The 17,628-nt window shown below is 34.7% G+C and overlaps 1 protein-coding gene across 7 annotated transcripts in view; it reads right to left on the bottom strand.

The window, feature by feature from the left end:
* Positions 1-17,628, bottom strand: part of LOC109072041 (E3 ubiquitin-protein ligase RNF123-like) — a 124,268-nt gene that overhangs the window by 101,292 nt on the left and 5,348 nt on the right. For all 7 annotated transcript variants that reach the window (XM_042712144.1, XM_042712148.1, XM_042712146.1 and 4 more), the window contains exons 7-21: positions 17,425-17,510; positions 17,065-17,151; positions 16,728-16,795; positions 16,492-16,617; positions 15,563-15,677; positions 15,332-15,436; positions 15,124-15,249; positions 14,929-15,021; positions 14,577-14,650; positions 6,180-6,297; positions 5,923-6,022; positions 5,769-5,830; positions 4,813-4,884; positions 3,654-3,774; positions 2,471-2,572 (exon numbers count right to left, since the gene is read on the bottom strand). In XM_042712144.1, the coding sequence (XP_042568078.1) occupies positions 2,471-2,572; positions 3,654-3,774; positions 4,813-4,884; positions 5,769-5,830; positions 5,923-6,022; positions 6,180-6,297; positions 14,577-14,650; positions 14,929-15,021; positions 15,124-15,249; positions 15,332-15,436; positions 15,563-15,677; positions 16,492-16,617; positions 16,728-16,795; positions 17,065-17,151; positions 17,425-17,510 (1,455 nt within the window). The remainder of the gene's footprint in view (positions 1-2,470; positions 2,573-3,653; positions 3,775-4,812; positions 4,885-5,768; positions 5,831-5,922; positions 6,023-6,179; positions 6,298-14,576; positions 14,651-14,928; positions 15,022-15,123; positions 15,250-15,331; positions 15,437-15,562; positions 15,678-16,491; positions 16,618-16,727; positions 16,796-17,064; positions 17,152-17,424; positions 17,511-17,628) is intronic.

Here is a 17,628-nt window from a genome sequence, read left to right on the forward strand (position 1 = left end):
AATATTGTCAAGATAAAGTCCAGAAGACAAGATTCAATTTTTATACACCGGTGACTGTCACTGTAAAAAAAAAACAAAAAAAAACACTGATACAATGAGTGTGTCCCATTCTTCACTCATCCTTCCCTTGTTTTGCTCTCAGATGGCTTTGAGTCTTTCCTCAAAGCCTCAAAAGAGTTCAATCGGGTGCCAGAGGGAGAAGGAGACATTCCTGCAGAATCAGCAGGGGAACCATACAGAAACAGGAACGATGTAATTACCAGCTTTTAATCAAACAAGGCCAGTGAACAGGGACAACGGAGGAAGATGTGTGTTTTAGGAGACAAAAGCAATGGAGAGACGGAGTGAGAATTAATGAAATTCAAACTTTGCTACAGCAGAGTTGTGTCACATGACAAGACATCTCGCCTCTCCCTGTTAATGGAAACAAGCATATACAAACACAATTGTCAAAGACGCCTTTTATTTTAATCACAATGGATGAATAGTAATAGACTGATTCATAATTTAAGTACCATCCTTTCTGAAAAGTACACCAGATTATGTGTGCCTCAAATCACAATACATCGAAAATAGTATGACGAAGGTCAGACAGCAGATTTCTTTTACTACTTTTACCCATTCACTGCAGAGCATCCATTGGTGAACAAGTGATGCAGTGCTACATTTCTACAAATCTGATGATGAAACAAACTCTACATCAACATCTCGACCAGCTCTGAACAGTAATACTCAACCAATGGCGTGAGTTTGGTCTGACCAGTGGCAAACAGGGGAAACTTGTCAAACAGTAAACATTTTCTTTTCCCGTTTAGTAATGCCAGTGTTGCATAAATGATTAATTTCACCTCAACTACATTACACGATTACATGTAATAGAGTATTTTTGGAAAATTTGCATTAAAGATCACTACGTTACTGATTTTTGTAACATTGTATTGAAGATACAGCTTTACAACTGTGCGAATTGAGACAATAAACTGAACAAAGTCCAATTCATTTTTATCAGTTGGTTTGTTTGGATGGTTCATTTAAATTAAAGGAAAAGTTCACCCACAAATTAAAAATCAGTCATCATTTACTTTGGTTAGTCTTCAAAATACAAATTAAGACATTTTTAATGAAGCCTTACAGGTTTCTGTGCCTCGACTGAAACTAAAACTTAAAAGATCCCAAAAAAAAGTCATAAAGGCGTCAGGAAGCTTCAATCCGTGGTTCAATCCAGGGTCAAGTTTCAATGGAGGCACAGAAACTTCTGAGGTAAAAATATCTTAACTTGTTTTGAAGATTACTTTATTGAAAAGTCTCATGGGATATATATACACATGTGTATGTATGTATGTATGTATGTATATATATATAATATGTATATAATAAATAAAAATATATATTAATAAAAAAATATATGATATTATTCCTGTAAGAAAAAAAATTCTGATTTATTCCTGTTTTCTTTCTTTTTTTGCCAAATATTTATTTTAAAAGTTAATTTAAAGCTTAGTCATTTTAAAACTTGAATGCAGCCGTTCACCACTGTTTTAAACGTTTCTATGCTATATTTAATGTTCGACACCTAAATTGAGATCCTCATGTTTTTTGGGCCACATTCAAGTTTGAAATTTACAATGAGAAATGCAGCCAATCCAGGCAAACTCCTGACAAACACCTCAGACAAACAAAATCTAATGCAAACCACAAAAAAAAGAAAAGAAATTACATAAAAGGCACAACTCTCAACCACTTCCTCTATCCTCCTTCCTTCTCTCTTAGCGTGCTCCCAGCTGTACGTCAATATTTTTTGAGGCATGTGCCGCTGCCTTGAGAGAAATCAATATCCATCTGCATCCTGGTCTTTCCGAACGCCGCCAGTATCCGCCTTATCCCATAATTTCAGAAATTTTAATGAAGCCACAAATCAAAGTAACGACCACCAACGTTTTTGAGGTTAATAATGAAGTCAGAAACTAAAAAAAAAAAGAAAAGAAAAAGAAAACAGCCGGCAGGATGTGTACAATGCATTCGGTCTCAATTTAAAAATAATTTGTGAGGCTGATCGATCTAAACCATTCGTCTGGCAGCTTTGAAAAGATCAATAGTGAAATTCCAAGAGTTATCAAACAAAAGGAACATAACAGGCACATCAGAATGAGATTGCACGTCTCTGTTTACGTCTAGGAAGATTAAAAAACTGCAGAAAACAAACATTACGTCTGCGAGCATTAAAGTGAGCTTCTGAAAGCAAACAAAAAGAACAAAAAAAAAACACAAGTACATTTGTTGTTGCCAAACTTGATAACGAAAGCTTTATTTATTGTCTTCAGAGGTTTAAACCGTACTGTTTCTGCTGTCGGTATGAGTCACACTCAAAACAAATTGACCTTCTGCTCCCTCTGGTGGAGTCTAGAGCCACTGCATGCTGGGTAATTATTTGACCAAACTCTGAAACACTTTACATGTGTTTTTTACCAACCTTTGAGCGTTTTCTTCAGATGCGAGAGAAGTCCTCCTAAACGCTGAAGGTCAAAGTAATCCACCTTCCCGTTGTAGAAGAGCTGAGGAGGGACGTACGCGTCTGACGGGAACACAAACGGGTCAAAGACATGACATTCAATTATAACTTCAGTGCCTTAACTTTTCCCTTAGTTGCCAAAGCAACATTTCTGATTTCATTTAATTTAGGTTTTTCCATTCCATGTTTGTATTTTATTATTTCAGATTTATTTTAATTAACAAAAATATTCTTAATATTTAATTTAATATTTTGTGTTTATTTGATGAACCCTTTTTTATACTTTTTTAAAAAGATGTTCTCACTGATAAAAAATTAGCAGACTTATTTTAGTATTACTTATATACTGTTTGGGTTTTATAAATATTTTGAATTAGCTTAAATTTTTATATTTAAACTTTTAACTTAATTTTTTTGTCATTTTGAAGGACTTGAATTGTATTTGTGATTATATATTTTTAATGTAGCCATTTAGGTTTAATTCATTTTTATTTGCTGCAGCTTAAACTTATTTTAATTTTAGTACTTCAACTTATTCAGTAATTTGTCAGTTATTTTCATTGGAAGTTTTTCATATATGTTTATTTTTTTATTATTATTTTAGCTTTATTTCAATTACCAGAAATAGGTTTAATAGTTCAAGTTTTAGTTAACAATACTTGCCTTGCTAACATCCCATCCATTAAAAAAGCAATTCATACATTCAGTAACCTGAATGCACCTCTTCGGTAATGAGTGTGTTTTTCATTTCAAATTAAAATTTGATATTATAATGAAGAAAATGAAAAGAGTCAGCGTTGATTTATTATCATTGATATACTAATATAGTTTTTGTATTTGTATATTTTCACTTTAATTTTAGTTAAAGTTGTAGTAATTTTCTGGTGTTTGTAATTTTTATTCATTTTTTAGGTCTATGCATTTTATTATTATTATTATTATTATTATTATCATTATTATTATTATTATTATTATTATCATTATTATTATTATTATTATTATTATTCACTTTTATTTAGTTTTAGAAATGATGCCATGGCAACTACCTGAACTTTTTTTTTTTTTTAATGATTTCAGTTTTAGTCAACTGTAACTAAAACTATAATAACCCTGAATAAAAAGACAAAATGTGTGTGTTGTGTACCTTCACTGCTGATGGATCCTGGGCTTTTTCTCTTGCCTTCATCCCAGTAGCTCCTGATGGCCGTGATGAGCCGGTGAATGAAACACACCATGTATTCAGGAGGACACAACACTGTGGGGTTCTGAACACATAACATCACAACACATGAGACAAACATCAAAGCCTCCGATTAAAACCCTGATCACTGCACAATAACTGAAACGATCCCATCGACAACAAACATGTTACAGACAATGGCCATATTCATTTACTTCTGTGAAGTGTAAGCAGGGAAAGAGTGCACTGAGCATGATAAAGTCCTCAAACTTTTTATTTTTATTTATTTTTTTATTTTCTTATTTTACATTCTTTATGCCAGCACAGTTTCCTGGTTTATATGTTACTGGAACTAATTAAAAGTAAAAACAAAGCCCATTTCCGTCATCAAAACACATTAAGTAATGTATTTCCTGTGGCACACTTCTGTGGCAAGAGCACTTTAAATATTACCAAATGCTGTGTGGCGGTTTGCAGCTTTTACTTCTGCTTTTGCAGAAAGAAAAAAAAAGATCTATTTATGATCTACTTATCACATTTAAAGGAATAGTTCACCAAAAAATGAAAATTTGCTGAAAGTTTACTTAAGATGAAGATGAGTTTGTTTCTTAATTAGAACAGATTTGAAAATATTATGGATAGAGGACTTCGTTTGAAGCAATCTTTTGAAGTTAAAAATGTCTTGATGATTTTGTTTCTTACAAACACACATCTTTTCACTGCACAAGACATTAACTGATGGACTGGAGTGCTGTGGATTACTTGTGGATCATTGTGATGTTTTTATCAGCTGTTTGGACTCTCATTCTGACGGCACCCATTCACTGTAGAGGATCCATTTCTCCAAATCTGATGAAGAAACACACTCATCTTGGATGGCCTGAGGAAATTATTCCGCTAAACTACTCTTGGAATCTCCTCCACAAATCATCACTCACTCTGCTCTAGTCCAGCTTCTCAGATGCATTCTGAAATTTTCTAATCCTTTATTTTGGTAAAGTCTCTAAATACTGCACAATCCAGCTGAAGAATATCTAGATACTATCCAGATATGGAAAGCATGTTAATTCAAGGTATAAAGGAGGACAGAGTTGTTCAACGTGTCCCGTGTCCTGCGACCTACCCCTCTATTGCTGGCGTTCTCTTGAAGGAACTTGCGGAATTTGTTGAGGAAAATGTATCGAGATGCTTCGCCCTGTGAAAAAAGAGAGCCAGGTAAACAAGGCACACAGGCTCAAACACTGAATCTTGGAATCCAGTCCTAAAAGAATCTTAAAATACAAAAACCTTCTGCTTGTTTTCTGTCAAATTTCATTAGGAGAATATGCTCAAACACTGAATCTATTGTGCTAAACCATGTCTTAGTTACAATGTAAAAATCAAGTAAACAATAAGAATGTTAATATTTATAATTTATTTATATAAGAATATTAACATTACATAAATCAATTAAATTTAATAACTAGATATTACTTTTTTTGTGGTATTCACGGTTTTTGTGGTTTAATCCCATTTCAGTTGTGTTAGTATCATTTATATATACTGTTATAATATTTATTAATGTCTTGAATAAGCTTTTACTGAGTATTTTCAGCTTTAATTTTAAGTTTTAATCATTTTGTTGTACTTTTATAATTTTTATACGATTTTTTACATTTCTATTTAGCTCTATTTTTTATTTTATAATTATTTTATTTATAATTTATTTTTATATGTATATTCATTTTATAATTGAATTTAATATTAGTTTGTTTTAGTAAAATTATTCAAACCACAGTTCAGCTTACATTTTTTGAAATTAGTTTCCAAAAGCAATGTTTAATTTCAATGTCTAATTTTTAATATACAGTTGATTTTCTTTCTGTTTTATTTCGGTTAATCAAAATCATTTATAATAGTTTTAGTTAACATGAACAACATTTAGTTTTAAAACGTAATGAACTATAGTTAGTCACTTTAAAGGCAGGTCAGACGGTCTCTTCCTGTCTAAGTGGTCCATTCTCATATTAAACATTTCATTCATACAATAAAATATAACAGTAGTGTGAGCAGACGTGTGGAAAACAAGTATCAACATACCGTCCCCTTGTCTTTGTTGTTCAGCATTAACCTCAGGATCTGAACCTGCAGCTCCTCCACAACTACACACACACACACGGGTTCAGCTGAGTGTCACAGTGACGGATACGCTTGCAGATCTGTGTGAGTGAGTGTGAGTGTGTTTGTGACATACCCTCAATCCTCTTTTTCAGTCTGTGACAGCCACGCTCGTATGCACGCCGTCTCAGCCTCTCCTCGGCCGTCTCCTCACACGTGTCTCTCTCATCTTTGCCCTGGATACACGTCAGGAGAGACAGTGGAGAATTATTCAACCAGGTCTCAGTTCAGATTAGTGTTCGCTTGACGAGATCATTTCAGGTTACATCTTTTGTGTAGCCTTTATAAACAATGCCATTTATATTCATACTCATCTGTGAGGTTGTTTCTGACCTCTTTGTCGAAGCGTGTCGGCCACCAGGTGGTTGGGATGAGCTCATCCAGCCCTGCCTCCTTCACTCTCAGAGGGGTCTTGATGTAGAAGAAGACCACAGACCGGAGCACGTCAAACGTGATGCTGTTAAGGACTGAAACCAATTCAAATCTCCAAGCTAAACGCATCGAACTTGTCTATTTAGGGAGCTCTTCCTCACAACCAGACAGACCTTCTGAGAAGTTAATTAGAATGTTTGTATTATGATTAAAATTTGGTTTCTAGTTCTACTAGTAAACAACTGTTCTATGTTGTGCAAAACTTTCAATTGAGTATAGTGTGTGTGTGTGTGTGTGTGTGTGTGTGTGTACTGCAAGTACATGGACTCAACCTACCTCTACAGGTCTTCACACATGCATGTCTTTCCTTGTTTACATTGCACACTGTGCACTTTATACATGCAACACTTGTTTCTTGCATCTTCCTTTAGCACTATCAGCAATCTTGCAATTGTTTAAAGGGGTCATATGATGCAATTTCAGTTTTTCCTTTCTCTTTGGAGTGTTACAAGCTCTTGGTGAATAAAGAAGATCTGTTAAGTTGCAAAGACTAAAGTCTCAAATCCAAAGAGATATTCTTTATAAAAGTTAAGACTTGTCAACACCCCTCAAAAAAAAGCTCGTTCTAACACGCCCCTACGTCTACGTCACGATGTGGGAAGATTTGCATAACACCACCCAAATGTTCACGCAAAGAAAGAAGGTGTACCTTTTATTCTTGCTCTCCATTCTATTCTCCATTTCATGGAGAAGCTGTGTGTTTCCAAAAAGAGCACGATATCCGTTTCGTCATGCTTAGAGCTTATGTGTGCTGGTCGCTGAGGAAATACATCAACTTCACGCTCACCGTGAACAAAGCGGAGTCCAGCCCGGGGTCGACACATGTGGTTGCCGCAACCCCTGGCCACTCCTTCGTCGAATTTGTCGGCTGTTCCTCGTTATAACCACTGGCTGCCACTCACTCAAGTCGTGGGTCGTTCCTTACTCAAGCCCCCAGCTGTTCCTCACTCAAGCCGCTGGCCATTCCTATTTGCAAGGACACTCACTCTGGCGCTTCTGACTCACAGTATGTAAGTAGGTTTACATTTGTAAAGGATTTGCCACTGATGATTCAAATGTGAGTTTTGAGCAGTGTAGAGTAGCGCTTGTTGTTTGTCATTTCTCCGATCACAAATGCAGACAAGATTTTATGTTTACGCGGCACGATATGCAACGCAACGCAATGCATAAAAAGACAGTATAAGTCATTATAATCAGTAATTATGTCCTCATTGGATGCAACAACTGCCTTGTTTGTAATGGGTTTTTGTCCTGTCATGCCAGTGTTCTGCATAAAAAGACAGTATAAGTCATTATTATCAGTAATTATGACAGTCAGACGCACTGAAACATTTGGCCAATCACAACGCACCTGGTTAGCTGGCCAATCAGAGTACACACCTCGCTTTTCAGACCGATGAGCTACGTAAAAAAAAAAACAAAAAAAAACACACAATGTGTTTCAGAAGGCGCGGCACAGAGGAGAAACAATAATATATACAATATGTGGAAAATAATGTCTTTCTTAAACCTTAAAACTTAAAACCACATAAACACATTACACTAAACACACAAAATAATGTTCTTTTTAGCCGATAAGGATTTTTTGAGGCTGATCACCGATTGTCGATCACAGGAAGCAGTATATGCTAATTGTGTTTTTTTTTGTTTTTTTTTTATTTTTTTTTTGCATTTTTTATTATTTTTTGTTATTTTTTGTTAATGTTTTGTATTTTTGTTTTTATAATGGGGCAATTTTTGCACAATAGCTTACGCACAGCACAAGCTGTATGAGCCGTATGTGAGACAACCTCATGCCAGGTTCACACATACTCCGTTTGCAGTGCGTATGCAGTCCATGTGCGGGACGTAAGCGGTGCAGCAGCACAAACATACAGAGTTCCGCAACTGATCCGTGGCTGTTTGCCATTTAGATTTCAAATCCAAAGTTTGTTATTGAAAATGCTTTTTGAGCATTGTGATTATGCTTTTACGCAGTACAGTAATATAATCTTTCATAGACGTGTTTCAACGTAAATAAATATAAGTGCGAGTATGTGTGAACCTGGCGTTATGTGTGCATGCTTTGAGTGTGCAGAGCGCACCGTCTCTAGGAGAGTGCACGAGTGCTGAATGATTTAAACACAGGCAACAAACTTTAGTGACGATGCTACACTGCCTCGATTGTGCAAGTGACAATTCATGTGTGAACTGTGCAGCTCACTTATAGTGCAGATGCAATGTGCTGATTTGAAACCATTTGCACATTTAGAGAGTGTGTGAGATGTTGTGTTGTGTTTTAGTGAAGATGCTTTGTGATGTTTTGTATCAATTTGAGTTTTTAGATTAATTTGTAAGAAGAGGGAAGGATTGAGTGTATAATATCACATATATACGCACAAAAATAAAGTTTTGCAAAGGAAAATAAAGTTTTGCAAACAAAAATTAAAGTATTGAGGAAAATAATTTTGCTTTGTGCAAACAAAAATAAAGAATTGCAAAACATAAATGATACCACGCGAAAGAAATGATTTTGCAATACATATTTTTCCATGGTCATATCTACAATTTTATTTGCAACACTGATTTATTTTGCGTGTCAGTCTAGTTTGAGCTTGCGCTGCAGTTTTTCCTGTGCGCTTCATTTTTCTGCGCGTCTGCTTTGTGACGCTGTTTTGACGTGGGGGGTGGAGTCAAGGGGCAGGGGCGTGTACACATGCCTCCCTTGGGAAGTGACGTCATCGGCCCGAGACGCAGCTCACTGATCCAGGTACTGTCATGATGAGCAGATGCATGCGAGTGGATCGCTTCCTTTTATTCACTAGCATTAAAACATGCATGGTTTCGTTTTATTAACTTTATTAACAAATGTATATGTGTATTAGCAGCGTTTGCTCTAGTTAAAGAAGAATTTGTTACCATGCACATTTGTTGTTTATTTCTCTCGATGTGCACTCTTTTACTGGCATAAAGTTGGCTTGACGTTGGACGTTCGATATTCGCAAATCTAGGGACCGTCTCTAAAGTTACATGCGAAACTACTATACACTTCTCTAACGTCAATAGCATGCAAGGAGAATGACTAACAGTCATAAAACAACTGTTAACTGTTCATCCAGGTGTCAACTATAATGCAACACCTTTTATATTTTTTGATAATTATTAAAATAAACTGTAAATCAAATGTAAAATATTGCTACTTTTCATTACCAAATGGACGTAAACACTAATTTAAAGCTCAAAAGCTCAAATGAAAAATAGCAATATTTTACATATGATTTACAGTTTATTTGAATAATTATGAAAAATATGAACGGTGTGCATTATAGTTGACCACGAGATGAACACTTTACAGTATGTTTTTGAAAGTGAGTCATTCTGTTCAAATGCTATTGAGCTTTAAATTTGTATTTAAGTGCATTCGGTGATGAAAAGTAGCAATATTTTACATATGATTTACAGTTTATTTTGAATAATTATGAAAAATATGAATGGTGTGCATTATAGTTGACACGAAGATGAACACTTTACAGTATGTTTTATGAAAGTGAGTCATTCTGTTCAAATGCTATTGAGCTTTAAATTTGTATTTAAGTGCATTCGGTGATGAAAAGTAGCAATATTTTACATATGATTTACAGTTTATTTGAATAATTATGAAAAATATGAACGGTGTGCATTATAGTTGACACGAAGATGAACACTTTACAGTATGTTTTATGAAAGTGAGTCATTCTGTTCAAATGCTATTGAGCTTTAAATTTGTATTTAAGTGCATTCGGTGATGAAAAAGTAGCAATATTTTACATTTGATTTTACAGTTTATTTGAATAATTATGAAACATATGAATGGGGTGCATTATAGTTGACACCTGGATGAACAGTTAACAGTTGTTTTCATGACTGTTAGTCATTCTCCTTGCATGCTATTGACGTTAGAGAAGTGTATAGTAGTTTCGCATGTAACTTTAGAGACGGTCCCTAGATTTGCGAATATCGAACGTTCAACGTCAAGCCAACTTTTATGCCAGTCACACACTTTTATAGCATTAAATGTGTATTGTTTAATTTGGTTAACTGCATGTGTATTAACAGTGTTTGTTTAAGATCTAACCTGTGGGAGGACGCCAGCGCACAGAAGCGTTCTTTGTTCACATTAGTTCAGAGTTACTGCTAGTTTTTAATGTAAAATTATGCAATTCACTTCATAAACTATAACGTACATCATTAAAGAGGTCTACGACTCAAGTTTTTATATCGATCTCGACTTGGTTTTTCATTTACATAACTCCTGGCATAAATTAATAAATGACTGTCATTGTAAGATAAAAAAAAAAATGAAGCTCGAATCTTTTTGGTTTCATTTTGCCACGAGTTTAATGCATAAACAAACCCGCGTGACCATAGCAACCTGAGATTATCAGAGATTGATCAAATATTTTTATCCATCCCACAGTCCGTTGATCGTGTCTTTTTATGTAATATATGTGCATATAAGGCTTTTATTATTTTTATCATTATATATATATAATATATCCAAGTGGATGCTGCACACTGCTGGTGGTTGAGGAGAGACCCCCCCACATGATCGTACAGGGAATTGGGTGTACAACAATACATTATAAAACGCTATATAAATGCATCATTCATTTATTCATATAGGCTAACCGTATATAATAATTGATAATAATATTATATTAAATAGGGCTATATTTTTATATTTATTGTTATGATTATTTCCCCTTTTAATTCGTGTATGCTTACCTAATTAACGTTCTTTGTTAAATTAGTGTTTTCATTTACAAATGAAACTAGCGAATTATTCATTTATAATTCTAGTATTTATTATTATAGGGTTATTGTTAAATTTCATCCTCTAAAGTGCATTTTAATGAAAAAAGTGTAATGAAAAGTAGCAATATTTTTACATATGATTTACAGTTTATTTTAAGAATTATCCAAAAAATATAAAAGGTGTGCATTATAGTTGACACCTGGATGAACAGTTAACAGTTGTTTTCATGACTGTTAGTCATTCTCCTTGCATGCTATTGACGTTAGAGAAGTGTATATTAGTTTCGCATGTAACTTTAGAGACGGTCCCCTAGATTTGCGAATATCTAACGTCCAACGTCAAGCCAACTTTATGCCAGTAAAAGAGTGCACATCGAGAGAAATAAACAACAGATGTGCATGGTAACAACTTCTTTAACTTGAGCAAATGCTGCTAATACACATATACATTTGTTAATAAAGTTAATAAAACAAAACCATGCATGTTTTAATGCTAGTGAATAAAAGGAAGCGATCCACTCGCATGGATCTGCTCATCATGACAGTACCTGGATCAGTGAGCTGCGTCTCGAGCCGATGACGTCACTTCCAGGGAGGCATGTTGTACACGCCCCTGCCCCTTGACTCCACCCCCACGTCCAAAACAGCGCCACAAAGCGAGACGCGCAGAAAAATGAAGCGCACAGGAAAAACTGCAGCGCAAGCTCAAACTAGACTGACGCGCAAAATAAAATCAGTGTTGCAAATAAAATTGTAGATATGACCATGGAAAATATGTATTGCAAAATCATTGCTTTCGCGCGGTATCATTTATTTTTTGCAATTCTTTATTTTTGTTTGCAAAAAGCAAAATTATTTTCCTCAATACTTTAATTTTTGTTTGCAAAACTTTATTTTCCTTTGCAAAACTTTATTTTTTTGCGTAGGTTATATTTGTGATATTATATTGACTCCATAAATGTGGTGATTCACTCACGCTGTTTGTGAAATTATGTCTCACAGAAAGTTTTCAAATTACTTTGTAAGAAATTCACAGCAGGAGCGTCATCAGCTTGGTATCGGTTTATGAGATTGGCCTTCATAGAGACCGCCGATCAAACATCCCAAAGCGATTATCAGCCGACAGCGATCGGTAGCTGATTAGGCTAATCGAAGCACCCCTAGTATTTAGGATTCTCAAAGAAAGAATTTAATTGTATCGTGTTTCCTGTTACAGTTCCTGTTTCACACACACACACACACACACACACACACACACACACACACATCTATGCCCATACTGTGACTACTCATCTAAATACCCACAGACCTACCTATCCACATGGTAATCCATCTACCTAAACATCTACCTATCAACACATCTCTCCATTTATCTATGCATCTACATTTCTATCCATCACATACACATAAATATATATATCTACCTATCAACATTTATAGATGGGTACATATTTAGGTGGAAGAATAGATATCTGTCAATGTATCTATCAGTTTATCAACATATCTATCCAACTTCCCATCTACAACTATCCATAAACCTATCTACCTAAATATCTATCCATCAATCTACACATACTGACATATCTATTCGTCCACCTAAATATCTACCCATCTATATATCTATCCAACTACCTAAATATCTACCTATGCAAATATATATCCATATATTATATATATCCATATATTATATCCATATATAACCTATCCACCTAAATACCTATCCATCTACCTATCAGCATATATATTCATCCAGCTAAATATCTACCCATCTAATCAATCTTTTAACACATCTAACTACCAAAGTATCTATACACTTATCAACTATCAACATATTTACTGGTCCACCTATCTATGCATCTACATATCTAACCATAACATAAATATATAGATGTCTACCTACCAGCAAATATATAGTTGTATAGACATTTATGTGAAAGCATATCTATCAATTTATCAATACAACTATCCATAAACCTGTCTACCTAAATATCTACCATCTATGTATTCATCAACACATCTTTCCATCTGTCTACCCATCTACATACCTATCCATCAATCTATCTATTTAACTATCAACATTTATCTATTTATCCACCTAAATATCTGACCACTTACTGCATATATCCATCCACCAACCAATCTACATATCTACCCATAAACCTATCTACATTAATATCTATCCATCTACCTATTGACATATCTACTTGTCAAGCAAAATCTCTACCTATCCACATATTTATCCATAAACCTAATTATTGTTCTTTCTACATATGTATTATCAACCATCAACAATTGTCTACCCTCTCTCTGTCTACCATCTACATATCTATACATCAGTCTACCAAAATATCTATACATCTATCAGCATATCTAATTGTCCAGCTAAATATCTACCCATCTAATAAATTTATCAACACATTTATCCAACTACCTAAATAATTACTCATCTGCATATCCATCTATAAACCAATCTACCTGAATATTGATCTTTCTATATATGTATCCATCAACCTATCAACACATCTATCCATCTATCTACCCATCTACATATCTATCCATCAATCTATCTACCTAAATATCTATTGATCCACCTTAAATATCTACCCATCTATATATCCACCAATTAATCAACATATCTATCCACTTACCTACACATCTTACCATCTTCACATCTACTGTATCTAAATATCTACCATCTACATGTATTAACTGACCCATCAACACATCAACCTACCTATTGACATATGTAGGTAGATAGATTGATGGACAGATATCTATCCATCTAAATATCTACATATCTATTCGTTCATCTAAATATCTACCCATCTACATATCTATCACCACATAACTAAATCAACATTATCTACATATATACCCATCTACATATCTATTCTTCTACCTAAATATCTGCTATTTATCCACCCACCTACCTGTCCATCTACCTAAATATATACCATGATCTACTGACCTATCTATCTACCTACCTACCAACATATCTATCCATCTACCTTCCTACCAGCACACATATAGCTGATATTTACAGTAAGTACATTACTTATGTATCAACATATATATCCATCTACTTAAATACCCACAAAAAGTCAATAAAATAGGGTCGGTCTGTCTGTCTATATATATGTGTGTGTGTGTGTGTGTGTGTGTGTGTGTGTGTGTGTGTGTGTGTGTGTCTCTGTCTGTCTGTCTGTCTGTCTGTCTGTGTTTGTCTATATATATGCGTGTGTGTGTGTGTGTGTCTGTCTGTCTGTCTATATATTTATATGTCTGTCTCTCTGTCTGTCTATCTATGTGTGTGTGTGTGTGTGTGTGTGTGTGTGTGTGTCTCTGTTTTTGTATATATATATATTGTGGTTTTGTGTGAGATGTTCTCAAAAATGCTAAAATGTAATAACTATGAATACATTTCTTATTAATAAATTTTTCATTCTGTGCCTTTCTGGAGTGATTTTCAAAAGATAATGTAAAGCGTCTTATAAAAGCCTGCTAAGTTATAAATAAAGAGGATATAGGACATTGCTGAGCAGGTACTTCCTGGACTTCTCATGCCGGAGTATAGCTGTGGTCAGACGAAGGTAATGAATCTGGAGGACAGAGAAAGAAAACAGATTTCAGTAAAGCTCCCATCTCTTAAGCACTGGCTGCCACAGTAATAATTTGGATCAACATGTTGCCAATTCCCTCTCACAACAGCAGACATCAAACAAACTCATCAAACGCATTACAGCAAGCTCGAAACAAAGTGCCTCAGTCATTTTAATTATAACAAGACATTTATTTCAAGTGGAATGGGCACACAGACCGTGTCCCTGCTGATAATTGCCATGAACATCATTGTGAATATGGTCATAGGGTTTCTCACCTGAAAGCCCAGATCAGGGATGATGGGAGAGAAACGATACGCTCTCAGCAGTGACATCATCAGCTGTTTCAGACACTCGTTCACCTCATGGTCCTTCAGGAGGACAAAAAAAAATACAATCTCAGAAGTATGAAACACATTGTCTCAAATCTCATTCCAGAAAATGCCTTTAAATTGAACTTTTTGAGTCTGTACCTCCATGAGAAGCCAGAAGAGGTCCAGGAGCTGTTGTATAAGAGGATGTTCATCAACAGATCCTCCACCCTCCAATATACTCAACAGGAAGTTCATCAGCACATCCTCCACTAAGTACACTTTGCACTAGCAGACACACACATTAGCCATAAATAAAGCCGTTTATGAAACAATGACAGATGTTTTCCTGAAACTCTGGGTGATTTACCATGAGAGGTGCGAAGTGGTTGAATATATGTGCAAGGGTGACCAGGATGGTGGGGTCTCCTTGAATCTGCCAGGTTCCACTGTCTCTCTCCACAAGCTTTTCCTCCTGACGAAAAACAAAATCAAACGTCTTCTCATAGAGTTTTGTTTCAAATATTGATACATCACACTTCCAAGACGTGGTCTTCTAATCTGAGCACCACTACAGTCAGAGTGAAGGCCCTGTAGGCACCTGTGTGTCGATGGAGGTGGACAGGACTGTCTTGAGGTATCCCAGAAGCCTGTTGGCTTTGATGAGGTCAGTGGTTGGTGGGCTTTGAAGAGGAAGGTAACCTTCCACAGGGTACGTGAGGAACAGATAGGTTAAGGCTTTTAGGGGTTTGTGGTTGGTCTATGGTTTCACATGTTTTGTTTTTATGGCTTAAGGTCTACCTAAAAACATGAATTATGTTAAATGTGTACATATATTTAGGTATTTCTAATATATATATATATATATATATATATATATATATATATATATATATATATATATATATATATATATATATATATATATATAGATAGATATAGATATATATATATAGATATATAGACAGACAGTCAACTTGGTATCATTTAAATAAGAATCTACTTTTATTCAAATGTCCTATAAATAATATTCAAAGTTTTACTTGAAATAAAAATAATAATTAATTATAAATTATTCAAATAGTATAAATGCAATGTATTTATAATTAATGTATTACATTATATTATTAATAAATAAAACAATTAAATATTAAAATTTAATATATTAATCTACTTTTATGCTGAAGTCATATTAATTAATTAAGTTTCACGCTGTATTTGGAAAATACTGAGTAATTAGATTATTGTTCAATAATATTATATGTTTTACATATATATACATATATATATATATATATATATATATATATATGTGTATGTGTGTGTGTGTGTGTGTGTGTGTGTGGGTGGTTATATATATGTGTGTGTGGGTGTGTGTTTATATAATTCTTTTATTTTTATGTTCTTCATTTTTTATTATTTTATGCTTGTATATTTTATAATAAATTAAAATGAATATTATACACATTACATAAATGTGATTTAACCATATAAAATCTGTATGTACATGCATAAAAATAATAAGGATATCTGAGAGGACGGCTGCCGAAATTGAAGGCTACAGATTCTTTGAAGGAAAGGCTGATTGCAGGGAAATACGCGACGCCCGGCCCTGTCTTAATATTGCTGAACGCAACACCAAGAGACTGTCCATTACTGAAGAGGAAAAAAAAAATACTGCTATTAACACCAGTTCATAGATATTTCAGTTTCTCATGCTTTCATACCAAACTATAATGTACATCCAATGATAAAATTATACTTACAGACAAAACGTAATGGTTCCCTCATCCAAATCTATCAAACAGCTGACGATATCACCAGCAGCCCAAGACTAAAGCAAAAGACATGTGATAATCAGTTTATAGATTATTGTTTAGAATTAAAGTTTCTATCATTTATGTCATTGATTTGTTTGTTGCTTTCATAAAAACATGACTCATCCGATCAGAATTTAGAGTCAGAACTCAATTGTTTTACAAGACTGTGCAAGTTACGTTAAACAATAAAAGTATGTGTAAGTTATGTTAATCAAAATAAATTTGACTAAAGGCTGATTGTGAATGACCCCTGAACTGAATGTGTGAAGCGTTGTGTTTTCACCTTGCCGTAGTTGGTGGTTGTCACGTTCCATTTGCGGACTCTGTTTCCGTCGTAAGCGTACGAGTCCGGCGTGTCCCCGACCCCTTCCTGAACACAAGCACAGATCCACAGCCGATCGTATCTGGCATTAATCGATTTGAACAAACCAACTTCACAGATGGATTAGGCCAAACCCAAGACTTTAAAAAGGATTTCGAGAGCAGAGCGAACAGTCGTCATGTAATCTAGATAAATCTACACTGTTTCTGTGGCTTGGAAAGCTTCCCAAGAGAGCTAGCTAACTATTAGAGAGAATATGCAGTTTATACGGCTCTGCACTCCAAAATTTGACCTCTAAATGTTGGAGTTACTGGCTTGTACCTCTTGGTTGAATCTGCAGTTCAATGTGCACCATCCGATTTGCATTAGGCCTTGAGATGAGACGAGAACTTCATAGACCCATTTCCCTGAAAGCAATCAGAAACAGTACTGTGTTGGTACCATGGTATAGTAATTATTTTACATTTACTTCAAGATACGAAGAACACCAAAGAATTAGCATTTCACTATATGGTACGGTTTAGT

The sequence above is a fragment of the Cyprinus carpio genome, chromosome A22 (genome assembly GCF_018340385.1).
Source record: "Cyprinus carpio isolate SPL01 chromosome A22, ASM1834038v1, whole genome shotgun sequence".
Classification (NCBI taxonomy): Eukaryota; Metazoa; Chordata; class Actinopteri; order Cypriniformes; family Cyprinidae; genus Cyprinus; species Cyprinus carpio.